A 15,520-nucleotide genomic window follows, 5' to 3' on the forward strand; every position below is an offset into this window, starting at 1 on the left:
TTTTCCAAAACAAAGTTAAACACAAGCTACCTGGCACCGTCCAGTTCTATGATCTTACCTCTTGAGCTTTCCAAGTATACGATAAGACAAAAGTTACAGGTGTCGCAATAAGTGATTACTGTTGTGGCCGAAGCTTGCAGATAAGTAGCTGTGCAAGGAAGAAGCTCTGAGCTCAGGAGTCTTTGGTTGTTTTGAGAAACCTCCTTATTTATGTAGTTTTTCTCAGTTTGCTTTCATTGAATACAAATGATTTTCAGAAAACTGCAAATCTATTCTCACAACAGTGAATGAACTTTGGTATAACAAGGCATCCTTTAAAAAGCATTTAAGTTGTGACTAATGGCTTCAAGGGTAAGCATAATTTACGAATGCTTTATGGATCAGTTAGAAGGCTTTTATAAGAACAACAGTTGGATAACAAGGTTATTAAATCACTGCTTAAGGTAAAGTGGCTGCAGAATGAATCTGGACCAAAGTAAAAATAAGTTTTCAACTTTAGCTCCCTTATTTATACCGCACTTATCAAAACAGTTACAAAAAAATGTCCATTGTTGAAGCAAGAAATGAACATTTCATGACTTCCATGAAATAAATTAAGACAGTTACAGCAAAATACAACATTAAATGAATTAAAATACCCAAAAGTAATAAAAGGAAAAGAAAACCAATAACATCAAACAGATAACACATGTTGAAAATGAAATGGTGTTTTCAGTTTTACAAAAGGACATTTGAATTGGTAGTATAATTGACACCATTACATCATACATCTGACTGAAGTATCGAGGGAAATGTAGTTTTGGTGGCAGTTACGCACTGGCTGATGCATTCATTCGCTGTTGGACAGATTGTTTTGGTTGTTTTGAGGAAAAATACAATGTTGCTGCTAAGAACCTTTTGATTTGGTGATTGCATCTAATGTTTTGAGAAATAAAAAAAACTAATTGCGTCAATAACTTTGGCTGGAAAATACACATCACACAAATTGTCACAGATGATAGACACAATAAAGGCCAATAGATCTGTTAACAAGAAATGTCTTTTTTAGCAATAAATACTGATTGATTGAATTTAGGAATGGACCTTTATAACCATTTCAGGGTGACTTCACCTTGGGCATGAGTGCATAAAACCAACCTGCAGAGCAGAGAACGACAGAACAGCCATGTCCCCCTGAAAGCTATGCACCAGGCTCTTTTTTCCATTTCCACTAAGCAATGTCTTAAAAGATGTAGGTATGGCCCGTGGACCATGGTAGATTTAGTGAACTATGTGATGCAAATTTGAACAATTGAATGTAAGCATGTATTACTGGGTCATTTCTTTCTAGCCTGATGGAAAGGTCACTCAGTGCTCTACACACCACTGTCAAGTTTTACACAGAATGCTGTAGTCGGATGAGAGGGTATGCACAGATCTTTCTTTTCTTCTTTGATGCTGCAAGTAGGATTTTGTGTCTCCAATGATTGAGGTAGGAGACAGGCGAACTCTCTAAGTTATTGTTTCTCAGTTTTTCCTGTCATAAAGAGAGGCATTACAGTATAGTATCAGTTGTTGCTCCTACGTGGAGTGTTACTGTTATGCAACAGAGAAGTATTTCTATTCATTCAATGCAATGACTTTTTCCTGAGTTTGATCTTAACTTGCAGAGGCACGTGTATAGGCATGTAAAATTATGTAAAATCCGAGGTGAGATATTGCTCTAGCATCTATTTTAAAGCCTTCCTGCTTACCAAGTATTCTAATACTCAAAGTACATAATCCATCACTTAAATACAGATTTTGTATTTGTATTTTTTCACACCACCACTTATGCTCCTCTTAAGCAGTGTACTAACAATATTAATACACCCAAGTTTAAAAAAATGGAAATGTGTATTTTCTTCCAACATGAAAAATGCCATTTATGCTTTACATCACAATCAAGGAGGTAGTCCATTTTACACTTGGTTAAGTTGACTTTGGTTACCAGGAGAAATCTCTTGACTGTATTCAAATATTTACACTTTGATTTAAGGAGACTGTAGTAAAGCCATTTTCATTTTGCCTTAAATTCTTATCATAAGGTTACCACACAAAGCTGTCCACCGTGGTCCAGTTTCATGATCTGATCTTGAAGTTCTGTTGTGTAACGTTAAGACGAGACTGCATTGTGCTGAGAAACAAGGTTAAACTTGCTGGACAAGTCCTGTCAGATGGGTGTTTCCACTAGTTGTTGTTTAGAGGAACTTCCTTACTCCCATAGCTTGAGCCTCTGCCAGTCTCAGTCTGGCCAATCATCCAGCGAACTCCCAGTGAAACTGTAAAGGAAAGAAGGAAGGGTACATTTAGAATAGTATTTGAGCGAGTCCTAAAGAAAGGGTGGGCGTGGCTACTTCCACAATAAATTATCTTTAATTTGGTTTCAGGGTGCTGTAAGTGTCACGCGTGTTTTAGGCTAGAACATTTGTTGTCATATACAACAAACATCTCCTCACTATCCGCGAGCTGCCTGTCCTCTGTAGACAGCCCAGGGTCTACAAATGGCAACAAGAACAAAATGTGCCACCCTGCACCACGAAGCATACACAAACAGTGTTCCAGCGTTCCAGCCAATAACCGAAAAGAAGGATTTTGGAGTGTGGGTTGGGGGGGGGTCTTAGTGCACGGTAGCACAGAAGGGAGGGGGAGGGGAAGGGATGAGGAGGAGGGAGGGGCAAGTTAGTTTCGTTTTGTTTGAAAAGTAACGTCAAATTTAACAGACTGTTTTTAGATAAATATAAAGTATAAGATTGGGGATGGTCTCTTAGAAGAAATCCAAATGAGTCATTTTACCTACAACCACAAACACGGGCACATATTTCCTGTGGAAACTGTAACCTGCTCCTCATAAACCCAAGTTGTTTGAGAAATAATTTCTCCATTTTATATTTCACTGAAACTATTTAGATGGATTAATGTTTAACTTTGCTGCGTAAGCACATTCTGACTGCTGTGGGTGACATGCTCCCAGGATTGATAAATAAGATTTTCCAAAGATAAGGGACTACCATTAACAGATATAACATAACAGAGTTATCAAATCTGTTGCTTTGTGGAAAATGTGGACAAAAATGAGCTGGTTAACTTAAGGAAAGGACCTTTATACCCATTTCAGGATGACTTTACTCCACCTTAGTTTGCATGAAACCAACCTGCAGAGCAGAGAGCCACAGATGCTAAGATGGTCATTATCGATGCAGTGCTGATCAGTTGAGCAAGTAGCAGGCCCAGCGGGTAGAGGAGCAAGCAGGCCCAGAACAGCCAGTTGATCAAGGCCCATGGTCGCTGTGGAGGGCTCACAGTGGGGCCAGGGAAACGCCCTGTTTGTTTGTAGTGCTCCTGAAAGCTATCCTGTTGACATATGAATGCAAACACAACTCAGTACCATAGTCCAAGTTAGTCATACTACAAGTTTGTTCTTTGAAAGCCATGTTGCTGCCAATGTCTCTAGAAAGCAGTAGGAGCCAAAAAATGTAAGTTCCTTGTATAATGTTTCAGCGACTGAAAGTTTTGAATTCTCAGAATTAGCCAGATTAGAATTATGAGATGGAGGCTAAAAAGCCTTAGGCTGAACATCCATCTTCAGCACACTTGTACCTTTTCCTGGTAGAGTTTGTGGAGCCAAGCAGCACACTCCGCCTCATCTTCTGGGATCAGCTCCAGAGGGATTCTCCTGCAACGAAGAAGGGAAGTCAGATCTGTCAGATAAATAATGATTACACAGGCAGACAGGAAATGACATGTAGAAAAACATTTGATTTATACCTCACATATAAATCTGCATGATATTTCATCCCATTAAGAACTCCGAGCAAGGTTGGGACTTCATTATTTCTGAAGTTCAGAGTGGAATCATAAACAGCTGCCACTGCATGAGATAAAACACACAGCAACGGTTAACTGTAGAACTCATTTGGTTTGCAAATCCTTTTCAAAGAAATCCACACACAACATTTGATAAATACGGGTAGCCATATTTATCACTTCGTCAAAGACGGACACTCACCAGTTCCTCTGAGGTTTTGAACAGTTACCCAGAATCCTTTGGTCCTGGGCAGAAGATGATACTTTAGTTTGGGTAAACCTTTGCTCTCAGCCACCTGCATGCTAATCTGGTGCTTCATTGATGTGAAGCGTGTTCCTTCGCAGAAAAGCAAGAACTTGTCAAAGGAAATGAGATTGTTTATTAATGCCATCATTCAAAACTATCAACATCAACAACATAAGAATTTCCATAGGCCAAAACATACCCAGTAGTTTTCTGGATAATCCCGCAAGTTCTGAAGACTCTGAGCCACCGTCCTTCGGTCCTCCTCCCACTTCCTCTTGCAGAAAACTATCTCCAGGAAGTACCACATCCAGCCTATAACAGGTACATAACTCAACTCTTTTTTGGCTAACACTTTGGAGCTCTGGAAAAAGACAAAAGTGTAAAACATGTTAAGGCCTAAAGTACAACAAAACAACCTCAAAGTAAAAAAAGGCCAAACGTGGAGATGTTTGGGGGTACTTTTTCTCACCCCAAGAACTCCGAATCTGTCACAAAAGGTCCAGCCACACAGGAAGTCGATCTCATGGCTGTGGTTGAGAACCACAATTGCATTCTCCTTTCCATAGAGTGGATAACTCTTTGGGTCTGTGTAGAGCGTGCATTCTGTCCCAGACCACCACTCCAGCGCAGCTACCATCTCTGAGGAGCATTAGAACACAGTGATGTAGCAAAGTCTATGTTATGTGAACAAAGATAGTTTGTCGGTTTGTGAAGTGGTTTTACAGACTGATTGATAATCAAACTGCATGCAAGCGACAGAATCATTTCTTTCCCACTTAAAAGACGGATTTCTTCCTTCCAGCAGCAAAACGAAAATGGTACAGCAGAAAGCAGACTTTAACGTAATCTACGTGGCAGAGAGTAAGAACAGTACTCACGGCTGCTGATACAATAGCCCAGTCTGATGTTGATCCTGCGGGCCAGCTGCTTACTGACCAGCCACAGAGGTAGAGTACAGATCTGCAACAGGTTGATAATGACGCCGCTGACCAGGAACACATACCAGATCATCATCTGGCACACAAACTGGGACTTCAGCTTCTGCAAGAGGGCCATGCTGTAAAAGTCGCAAATTATTAAATCACAACTACCACTTGAACTGAGAGGAAACATTTCATCAGTCAGCTCTGTCAGACAGAGATTTCAGCGGGTCTTGCCCCGGGCTGTGACAGCAATTGTTCACACCCAGTATGACATAAAGGTTTACTTTAACTAGAATGTCTCGTTTCATGGGCTGAATGGAGCCTTTGAGCTGGACTGTGCATAAATAAACGGCCAATCCCAGCACAGAAATGTGGTCCTCCCAGTGAATTTTTCAGGGATATGGGGCACTTTTTAATTATCTATTCATACCCCATCCCATAACTGTTGTTTTATCACAGGATTACCTCATAGTCAAGGCAATATCTGATTATGATCTGTGACTGAAAGGTCAGGCCAATCATACTGTAACTTAGCAGCTGATGACAAGGTTACATATCCAAGTCTCACACACAGTTCTAAAAAGCACAGTCCTTATTATTTACAATCAAATTGTTTCTGATGGTAAAACACCTGCCTGCAAATCTCCAATGTAAGTGGTAACAAACAAGTCAAATCTGTAGGCAGCATTGGCATGTGGTGTAGTGTAGTTGAGATGAGACGGAAATACATCTGAACAACTGCTCAAAATGTAAAGAAAACAGATAGCCAATATTATTTGAATGAATAAGAGCTGTGTCTTTGATAAAGGTCAAGTTACTTACCTTAGACAACCTATGGCATTTACCTATATCACAGCGCTGTCCTGCCTCAGAGACCTTCAACCATTCAAAGAAGAGAAATGAAAAAAACAAAAACAGCAATCTTTAAATTCTCACTCTAAATTCATGTCACATTCATTCAACATGTGTAGCCTATAGTCAGTCGGTGCACTACAGTAGGAACAAAACTTACCCACTCAAGGAACCACTCCCATCTGAAAGCCACGCCTGGACCCCAGGATGCCATTGAGTCATGCTTCCTTGAAGCGAGTGTTTTTGCACCAACATCGGAACATGTTGCGAGATACTTTTAAAAGTTGAATTGGGCCAAATCCCCCACAGACTAGGTATTGTTAGGCATAATATCTTCTGGTGGAAACAACACTTTTTTGGCCATTGAGGTAACTTTACTTCATAGCCTACTCATATCGGTCACCATAACAGTGTGCAGACCGCGACTAGGATTTCCCCCCCTCTCCTATTTTTGGATTCATCACGCTTTCTAAATGTTCAGCCCTCCTAACTCCAAAGTGAGACCTCTTTAAGTTTTCTCCACCTCTCTGCACTGCCTTTATTTGGTAACAGGAAACGCACAAGGACGTCAAACTGGGAGTTGGACACATGCGCAATGTTTTTTTTTCTTCGTAAATGAAATAGAAAATCACGAAGCTAATACAAGTAACCGTGGTTGCAGCATCAAAGTCACATCCTTGTTTCATTTTGACTGACTATAATTATTAACCCCGTTTTTATAGCCCCCTCCCACCGCCCACAGTCTTTGCTCTGTAAAATGTAGCCTACTGTAGATATTACAACAGGTTAACAGTGTTGTCTTGGTGGACAGCTCCCCCTGCTGGTAATGCATTGCATCTACGTAAGAAAAAACTATTTTTACATAGGAGGTGAACCCCAAAATGATTGAGGTCATTCATCAATGGAGTTGGTTCTTAGTTGCAGCAAGTCGAAAGTGTAACTTAAATTAAACACTGCACCAAAGAAATAGTTAGAGGTTGGGACTTAATGACCCAGATGCCTTAAAATATGGTTTATTGCTGAATTTGCAACCTAAGTATCTTTAACAGGCTAAGTAATCCACTTCCCTAAATTAATTAAATGGTCTCCAAGGGGCAAAAGTGTCATTGACGTGAGTGTAGCACTCTGACACCAATCAGGTTTTTCACAATTAATAATTACATAAGTGTGAGTCGGCTCATGGAGACACTAAGTTAAAAAGTTGTTCTCCTCTCACACAAAAAAAAAACACATGCACAGAAAGTACAATTCCTCTGCTAAAAGTAAGAGATGGCAGACAGTGAACCGGCTACACTTATTACCTTTCCTGACTGATGTCAACCCCTAAACGTTCAGTTGTAATTTCAATTTACCCAACATAATAGCTCAAGTTATTTCCTCTTACGGACTCCAAAGAGAAATAATAGGACACATCTCCCTTAGATGAGAAAAACAGAATACACATTTCTTTGTGGCACACGCTGTAAATTACACATTTAATTGTGCACATGTATTTGTTCTGCATAACACATGTTTTGATGTGTTATCGAAGCGGAACCTCCATGCCAAAGCAAACAGTGTTTGATTATTTTTCTTTGCAACCCAGAGACCACTGAAAGGAGATTAACGGGGTCCCGTGACCGTCGCATCTTTGGGGGTTGCAGAGTAGTGTTTCCAAGTTTTCCTTTTACAGGTCCCATGATGCTTCAGCCCTCATGTCCGTGACCAAATCACCTTGAAGAGAAGACATGCCTGTCGGCAGAGGTCCCAACATACAGTAAAGTAACTCAGGAAGCCCTTTATGTTCAAATACCAAAGACAGAGCGTGTAAATGGGCTCAAGGGAGTAATTTCAGTGAGTATATGTGCAAGTCACTCTGTAACTTTAAAAGTGATGAAGCACTGCACTGTGAACTAAGGAAGAGTTACACAGTTTGAGAACACGTTACCTACTTTAAATCCCATAACACCTTTACAAAGTTGGAAGACAACACTGATATATATACAACTCACTTTCATGCAACCATTTGACAAACACTTCCGTCAGACTGGTTTGGATTAGTCGCAACTAATCATTTCATTTAGTCAAGCTCAATGCTGATCACACATGAAGCATTTGATAGAAGGTGGAGCCAATATGAAGATGCTTTTTAGTCATTTTGTATGCATGCAATGACACAAGTGAGTGAGTATAGTTGTTGATAAAACACAAAGGAATTAAGTTTGAAGATACATAAAAATATTCTGCTGCGATACAAATTCTTCTCATGTAGTTTCATAGCAAAACAGTTTAATAAACCGCATATTAATAATTAAAAGCACATCTGTTCCTTTTCCCTCAAATTAGTTTACTTTTGAAAGTTTAACTGCTGATTGCAAGATGTTTTATCCTCCAGTGAAATGTGCAAAATCTGCAGTGTATGTGTACTGAAGAGTTAAAGTTGGCACTTCACACTTGTGTAAGTGTCATATTTGACCATGATTGGTTTCCCAAAAATGTAAGATGTCACAAAAGTCATGCGTGTGCATAGTGTGTTTAACTCTGATTCAAGTTGAGTACACAGAAACTTTCCTCCTCATGCAGATCAATGTGAAATAGCCTTCTAGACAAGCTTTGCACATACATCAGTGAAGGTTGAACATTAAGTGACATTAAAAGTGATCTATTTCTGAGGGGCGGGGGACTTTATGTGTGTCTCTAACCTTTGCTTTTAGTGATACATTTTATTGCACAACAATACACTCTTTGAAAAACAACTATCAGATGCATGAAATCAAAATAACCTGAAATAACCATTAAATAACTGACTGTCTTAAGAACTGTTTGGATGGAGCACTGCAGGACCTAGTGAAAGCCAAACTATGCAAAAAGCATGAACGTGAGCATGACTGTTACATGGAAAATGTAAATGTTTCACAGTGAAAACATAGGTCTTATAATTGGTTGATGAACTGAAATGACTGGCCATCGGTCAGCCTGCTACTCAATGTGGGTAGCCACGGAGGAGTGTCTCATTCACATTTCACTGACCCTTTGTGGAAAAGTGCAGTTGATATGAGGTTACTGGATTTAAAGATGCGCGTGGGGGGGACACCTCACCACAAGAAGTCACCATTTTCCAAGATATTTCAGCTTTCATTTAATTATTTATGTCATTCTGTTAAAGCTGCTTCTTTGAAAGTAACTGGATACCATTTATGAGTAATGTGATGAGTTTGAGTGCTGCTCTTGACAATTTTTGCATGACATCCCCTGACTCTTAGTTATTGCTCACTGTTAAATCAAGCAGAAAAGCTTCCTTGCTAGATCAAATTAAAGACCTGATGTGATGAAGATGGACTACATGCTTCTTTGACATGCTGGAAAGCTAGCAGTTTCAGCACCAACACATCTGCTTTAATCTTGAAAATCTCTCACCCTCTTAAGGAGTGCGGAACAAATTCTTGTTCCTTTTTTCCAATTAATCAGTTAATCTTGTGAAAAAATCAGTGGCTGCAGCTGATATTTTTCAGTCAAGACTGAAGTTTGCAGTTGAACAGCCTTCAGCCAGGAAGAAGTATAATTTTGGCTCAGCAACACAGGGCCAATTTGGATGAGCATACTCTTAGAAGAATGCACCAAAGATTAAGTGAAATTACTGCACAAGTGTGATTTATGAGCCAGTCTTTGCCATCATTTCACTCTTTTCCCTTAACAAATTAACACTCATTCCACCTCTCCACGTGAGAGACGTTTCCCAACATTCAACATTTTAGGTCTCACCGTGAGAAAGCCTGTGTGCATATTCCTCATGATGAAGTGCATTTATTAATTGTAGTACAATGTGTGGCTCAGAATTAGATACGCAGGTGATAGTAAAAACTGTTTTTGAAAGAGTAATGAAGACAGTATGGCCGTGTTTGGAACACATTATACAGCTGCATAATAAGTCTGGGGCAAATGATTTGACGGGACAGCACAGTCAGCAACATTTGATGATATTCTGACTGGAAAACTGTGAGTGACTACATTTGTGTAAATGGTCTGAATAAATTAGAAAGAACTCTCTGACTTGGAAAATGCTGCATTCATTCAGGTTTTGTGCAGGCTTTGGTAAATCAGGTGCTAAATAACATTTAGTAATATGGGATGACTACATGTTGAAATGTCATGAAAGGAGATAATGTCCTCAGAGTTTCTGAATGCATGCTTTAGGCTCCTGGACTCATAGGAAAAAAGTGCAAATCAGAAAAAGTGACAACATAGCCTGGGGCCTAAACTTTATATGACACAGTGTATATGTGCAGATAGCCATTAATGGGATCCTGATGTATGCAGTGTCTGTTTTTTCCTAGGACTCGGCTCCACAGACTCGTCCATTAGAAAAAGTAACAGTGGGCCCCACCGACACATCCGACTGTCAGTGAAACACTGGGAGGTTTCCTGGAGACGCCTGCTCTGCAGCCCTCTGGGGCCCACGCATGGGGCCCGACTCAAGTACCCAAAAGTACTGGTATGAGCAAAGTTATTTAACGTAATGACATCAATGAGGTGAAGAAGATTTAAATACTGCATGGTTCTGCAATCCCACGTCCTCTTTTCCACCTTTGTGACTGCCTTCTCTGATAGATGTCAGAACAGGATTGGAATGCTCAGAAATGAGAAAGTGATTCAACATGAGGTCAGAATTGTGGATGTTGATCATTGCGCATGTGTGAGAGCTTTACTTTTTGCTTTAAGTGTAATGTTGGCGAACAGTCTATGAGAGCCGTGTGAAGGCAATCCAACCCCATTTTATTAGAGCACAGCCACTTTAAACCTGCAATAATTGCAAGATTTGTTCTCGCCAGTGCAAACAAGTGAAACAGATTTTTGAAAACTCAAAAAAAGCAGAAAACAATTTAATAATAATAAAAAATTAATAATTATGTTTATAGAATTACAGTGGTTTTGTGTCACTATAGCCCTTCAGTTCTATGTGATGACTAGTTCAGGAGGTGAAGGTTCACCCAAATCAAAAATTCAGTAGCTAGCTCCTTGGGTACCCTATTAAAGCATGCAGGACCACCAGATACAGTGAATGTGCCCCCATAGTTCTGTGTCAGCATTTTGACAAACGACTGAAGTCATCAGGGCAACATTTACTGCTCCCACATGCATTAAAAGAGCATCATGGGTTTTATTTTTTTCAAACCACTTGTGAAGACTTTTCCAAATGTTTAGTAGTAAAGGGATTGCCTACAAAGACTTTCATCACACACATTCTGACATTGTTGCATTGACAATTCCAACAGCTGTGCTTCTGAACACGTGTGAACAACCGTCTCACAGAAGTCTGTTAACATATAAAAACTGAACCTATATATATATATATATATATATATATATATATATATATATATATATATATATATATATATATATATATATATATATAAATATATATATATATATATATTTGTTTAGGAGGTGGCGCATGCTGGCAAAGCAGCAAGTGCAGTCAAAAACCTCTTGTCTTATTCTTTAAGATGAATTATTTATCTTGGAAGCCGCAACAACATCTAATTTTCTCTCTTTCGAGATGAGTCAACTTCAATCAATCAACACATAGAAAGCTAAATGTTGGCATTAAAGTAAATTGTCTATTGAGGACACATGGGTTAGTTTAACTGCAGTCTGAGTTCTTATCACTTAAAGGCTAAACTGTTTAAGTTTCCAGAAGTTAGTTTTTTGCATTTCTTTAAGCATTGCTTACAAAGAAGCAGAAGTTATGCAGGAGCATTGGGCTGTTATACCAACACTGCCACATTTAACAAAGGTATTATTGTAATTCAGTCATATGTCATGTAAAAAACTTTCCTTCAGAATATTATTTTGTCTTAAATGAAAAATATAATTTTTTTTCTGTAAGTTGAAATTAAAGTACACCACCACTTTTTTTAAGGCACCCAAGTAAAAATGTTGTTGTAAGGTAATGAAAATCATGAAACGTGTAACACTTCATGAGACAGTAAGAAATATTCATTTGCATGTCTTCAAATATTAATAAAATAAATTACATTGGCACGAAGAGTGGAAAACTCTGACACGTTTTCCAGCAGTTCTGTGATTGGAAAATGACAAAAAAAAGGAAAGACAGGAGGGAATGGCTGATATCTTCAAACAGCTTGCCATGTGTATTTTCCTGAGTGGATATTCCATTACAGCAGAGCGCAAATGGCTGAATAACCCATCTGAGATGTAAAAGGATACGGTGTGATCACATGTTTCCACTGGTGAAAAAGGGAGGGGAGCTTGTAGCATTGTAGTCAAGCCCGTAAAGAGCAGACTGCAAACGGCCTTCCTCTCCTGTCATGTCGATCCGTCAGGCCTTCTCATAATGCCCCTGCTGCATCGACACTAACATACGCCTCCACACTGAATACAGCACGGAGTAGTAGCGGATATAAGGCTACTTTAAATGGTATTATAACATTTTTTGTAGCTTTTGAAATGTTTGATTTGTATGGGTCATTGTGTTTACTATTGGATTGAATTGTGGTAAGGAAACGTAACAAAAAGAGTTATTAGTAACTTCATCATGTGAAGCATCCATACTTGGTGTATGATTATATAATGAACAATTGACAATAAAACATAGGTGAAGTCGTCCAAAACATTTTTAAAATGTGAAGTATTTTTTTATTGAAATAACCTGGATTACCTTGTATTTTATCATAAAATATTATGAATGTAATCCACTGATGTAATGAGATGTCGCTGAAAGGTCTGGATGAAATAAAGTAAGTCGCTATTGAGTTCCTTTATTTATTTATTTTGGTGAGCTATTATTTCCAACATTAAGAATGAGTGTGTAAAAGTGTGTGTGCCAAAAGCTTTGACACTCCTCCACATGGCTCCTGCCGACAGCACCCATCACCTAGCGTGGCAGGGTGCATGCCTGGTTTCTAGCTGGAACTCATGAGTCTGTCACAAAGTCCTTCGTGTCAACTCACATTCAGGCGTTGTGTTTACAGTAGCTGTACATTCAGCAAGCTGAGTGATCTTTGTATTTGCAGAATGCTGGTGGAGATGTTGGTTTATTTCTTAAGTCAGAATGGTTCAATTTGACCTGGACAGACAAAGATTGACTCACAATTCATATATTTCTGTGGATTTGAGTACCTATTAGATTACTTTAAGAATCTCAAATAGTTACAAATCCTCTAGACCAAGATTACTAAACCTTCTTTGATGACACAGGACTTTTTGTTGTATTGATTAGGCTCTGGCGTCACATTGCACAGCCAACACAGCTTTCTAAATATGAAACAATTCCATGGACGTTTGCATTCTTACATAATATCATTGAAACAAATGACAGGTGATTTATCTCAAAGATAAGACAAGTAAGGGATCTCTTGATGGCCAGAAGACATGAGGGCTGTATTTGATCTGGGTTTATTTTTGTAAGTCAGATAAATCAGACTTTAGAAAGCATGCTTCTATCTGCAGTGTCTGGCTTTGTTTTATGCAGGGTTACTGCCAGGTCAAGACTTCACAACTTGATTTAATGAGACCCAATGCATCTGTTCTCAGTTTCACACCGGTGCCATCAAGACCTAAGTGGAAACAATCCTCGCTCTGACACCCAGGACGTTATTTTTAGGACCCTACATGAATACTATCTGAAAACTACATGAAAACTGTAGGTCCACTGTAGTTTCATTTTTCGAAAGCGTCTTTTTTAGCCTGGATTTGAGTAAATGTCCAAACGTATAATTACTGCTGCATGGGAAAACTTTCTCTTTTCCTTCTTTACTACTAGAGAATGCCTACTTTTTGACTGTCATACACTCTCTAATGTCAGTAATTTAAAGCATCTGAAGTGAAGTATCTCCAAACCAGCTTGGAGCCTCTGTGCGGGACTTCAGCATGCAGCCCAACACTTCTGGCACCTCTGTTTTCCAGGAGCAATGAGTGTGCAATGTTGGCAGAGAGAAGGACCATAGATATTTTTCCAATGACTAGAGGAACTCTAACCCAGAAATAAATGACTTACTTTATTTCAAATGACAGACTTCTTTGCTAGCACACTTGCCCTTGGCGGCCCCTTAGTCACTTTGTTCAGCAACAACATAGGCTCACTCAGTGAGGGAGCCACAGGGAACATTGAATGCTGACTTGGATTCCAGGAAGCAAAAAAACATGCTTACCGGGAGTCATTTTTACTATTGCTCTTTGTTGAAAAATGTTTCCGTCGACATAACAGTTGTTTCAATTTTCTCATCTAACTCTTGGCAAGAACGCTAATGAGTGCATTTTCCCAAATATTAAACATATGCTTTAAAATACATTATATTAGTAGAACAGTAATTTAATATTCTCATATGAGAAAATGAGGTCACTCACCCCAATGCCTCTAGAAAAGAAGTTAATTGCACTGGAAACTGAAGAAATTATCTCAGCTACTGGGCATGTTTTTTCATGTTGTAAGAAAGATTAGACCAGATGAAATGAACTATTTTTTTGGCTGTCTATCTGCAGTGACTTTTATAGCTATTCATTTCATTCAGATTCAGTTTGTCGGCAAGTTCATTTAAATTTCTCCGGTTCGGAGTTATCTTGGGTTCATTTGTTTCTTTTTATCCTCACTAGAATATTGCATTTTCACATAAGCGGACATGGCAAATGTGCAAATAGGAACGAGTGAGGAGGAAGAGGAGTTGTAGTGTCCATGGATTGTCTAAAGTAACAGTAGCCCAGCATTGGACAAAGTGCTATTCACATCACTGTGACTGAAGGAGAACATCACACCCAGAGCAGTTCTCCTATTACTGACAATCATGGTGCTGAGCTCCACATCATTACTTACAAGATAAATACATGTAAACACCAAACTATCTGATCTTTAACTCGTTCATTGTATCATTCCAAACCGCTCACCTTGTGACACTTTTTGTAAAAAAACACTGGTGAAAATGAACTTTTCTTGGTGCTTTTTCAGTAAAAGGTACTCTAACCGATGTTATCTTAGCTGTTGTCTTCTGGACGTTAAAGTATTTCAAACAAAACAAGACTAACTTCATCTTTTTAAAATGTTTCTGCTTGCTAAATACTCACCTCAGCAGAAAATGCTGGTTTAGTGTGTCACACATTGACATCCTCTGGCAGGCTATACGAAGCACCCTGGAACGTGCTCTGGGCTTGAAACCAGCCGCCAGTGCCAGACCCACACAGTATAGCCAGGCTTTGGTGTGTGCCACGTGGACCATTCCAACAGCCTCAACCCAAATATCTCTGCCACAGAGCAACAAGAGCAAGGTTTTGACTCCCCCATTTTCCCTAATAGTGCATTTTATTCTTGGCCTCACCATCATTTACTTAACCCCTTCACTCCCTAGTTTCCGCATTGTGAGACAGATGGTCTGCCACAAAACTACAGACAAATGTATCTCTCTAAACCATGAGATTCTGAAAACTCAATGCTACATTATCACAAAGACATCTGAGGTAATGTGCACATTTTATTTAACTATGACAGGTATTTCAGGATCTGAACTTTTTATGTTGAATGTGAGAGGCTTTTATAGGAAATTGACTGTTCATATTCTTTCATCTGTTATATTTTTATGTCCATCCCAGACATGGATCAGACAAACTTGGTATGCATGATCAACCTTTCAAAGGACAAGATGTGGGAGAATTTAAAAAATGAGTGGTAAGTGATCAAATT

At 39.1% G+C, this 15,520-nt stretch overlaps 1 protein-coding gene across 3 annotated transcripts; it reads right to left on the reverse strand.

The window, feature by feature from the left end:
* Positions 1 to 50: 50 nt before the first annotated feature.
* agpat4 (1-acylglycerol-3-phosphate O-acyltransferase 4 (lysophosphatidic acid acyltransferase, delta)) lies at positions 51 to 6,095 on the reverse strand. Of its 3 annotated transcripts, XM_034898272.1 has the most exons (10): positions 5,841 to 6,095; positions 4,951 to 5,129; positions 4,542 to 4,711; positions 4,272 to 4,433; positions 4,028 to 4,181; positions 3,787 to 3,889; positions 3,619 to 3,694; positions 3,174 to 3,372; positions 2,211 to 2,300; positions 51 to 184 (listed from the first exon to the last, which is right to left on the reverse strand). In XM_034898272.1, coding segments are annotated over exons 2-10 (1,134 nt in total). In that variant the 5' UTR covers position 5,129; positions 5,841 to 6,095; the 3' UTR covers positions 51 to 182. The 3 variants fall into 3 exon arrangements, with proteins under 3 accessions (XP_034754163.1, XP_034754161.1, XP_034754162.1); XM_034898270.1 differs by lacking the exon at positions 51 to 184 and having other exon boundaries at positions 1,423 to 2,300; XM_034898271.1 differs by lacking the exon at positions 51 to 184 and having other exon boundaries at positions 1,423 to 2,300; positions 5,818 to 6,095.
* Positions 6,096 to 15,520: the final 9,425 nt, after the last annotated feature.

Source organism: Etheostoma cragini, chromosome 17, assembly GCF_013103735.1.
Source record: "Etheostoma cragini isolate CJK2018 chromosome 17, CSU_Ecrag_1.0, whole genome shotgun sequence".
NCBI classification, from domain to species: domain Eukaryota; kingdom Metazoa; phylum Chordata; class Actinopteri; order Perciformes; family Percidae; genus Etheostoma; species Etheostoma cragini.

Excerpts from the sequence above, each read along its gene's own strand:
- agpat4 (XM_034898272.1), bottom strand. The coding sequence starts at position 5,128 with ATGGCCCTCTTGCAGAAGCTGAAGTCCCAGTTTGTGTGCCAGATGATG. Across the intron at positions 3,890-4,027 it reads TCAAAACCTCAGAGGAACTG|TGGCAGCTGTTTATGATTCC; the intron begins GTGAGTGTCCGT and ends TATCTCATGCAG. Across the intron at positions 3,695-3,786 it reads CATGCAGATTTATATGTGAG|GAGAATCCCTCTGGAGCTGA; the intron begins GTATAAATCAAA and ends TCTTCGTTGCAG.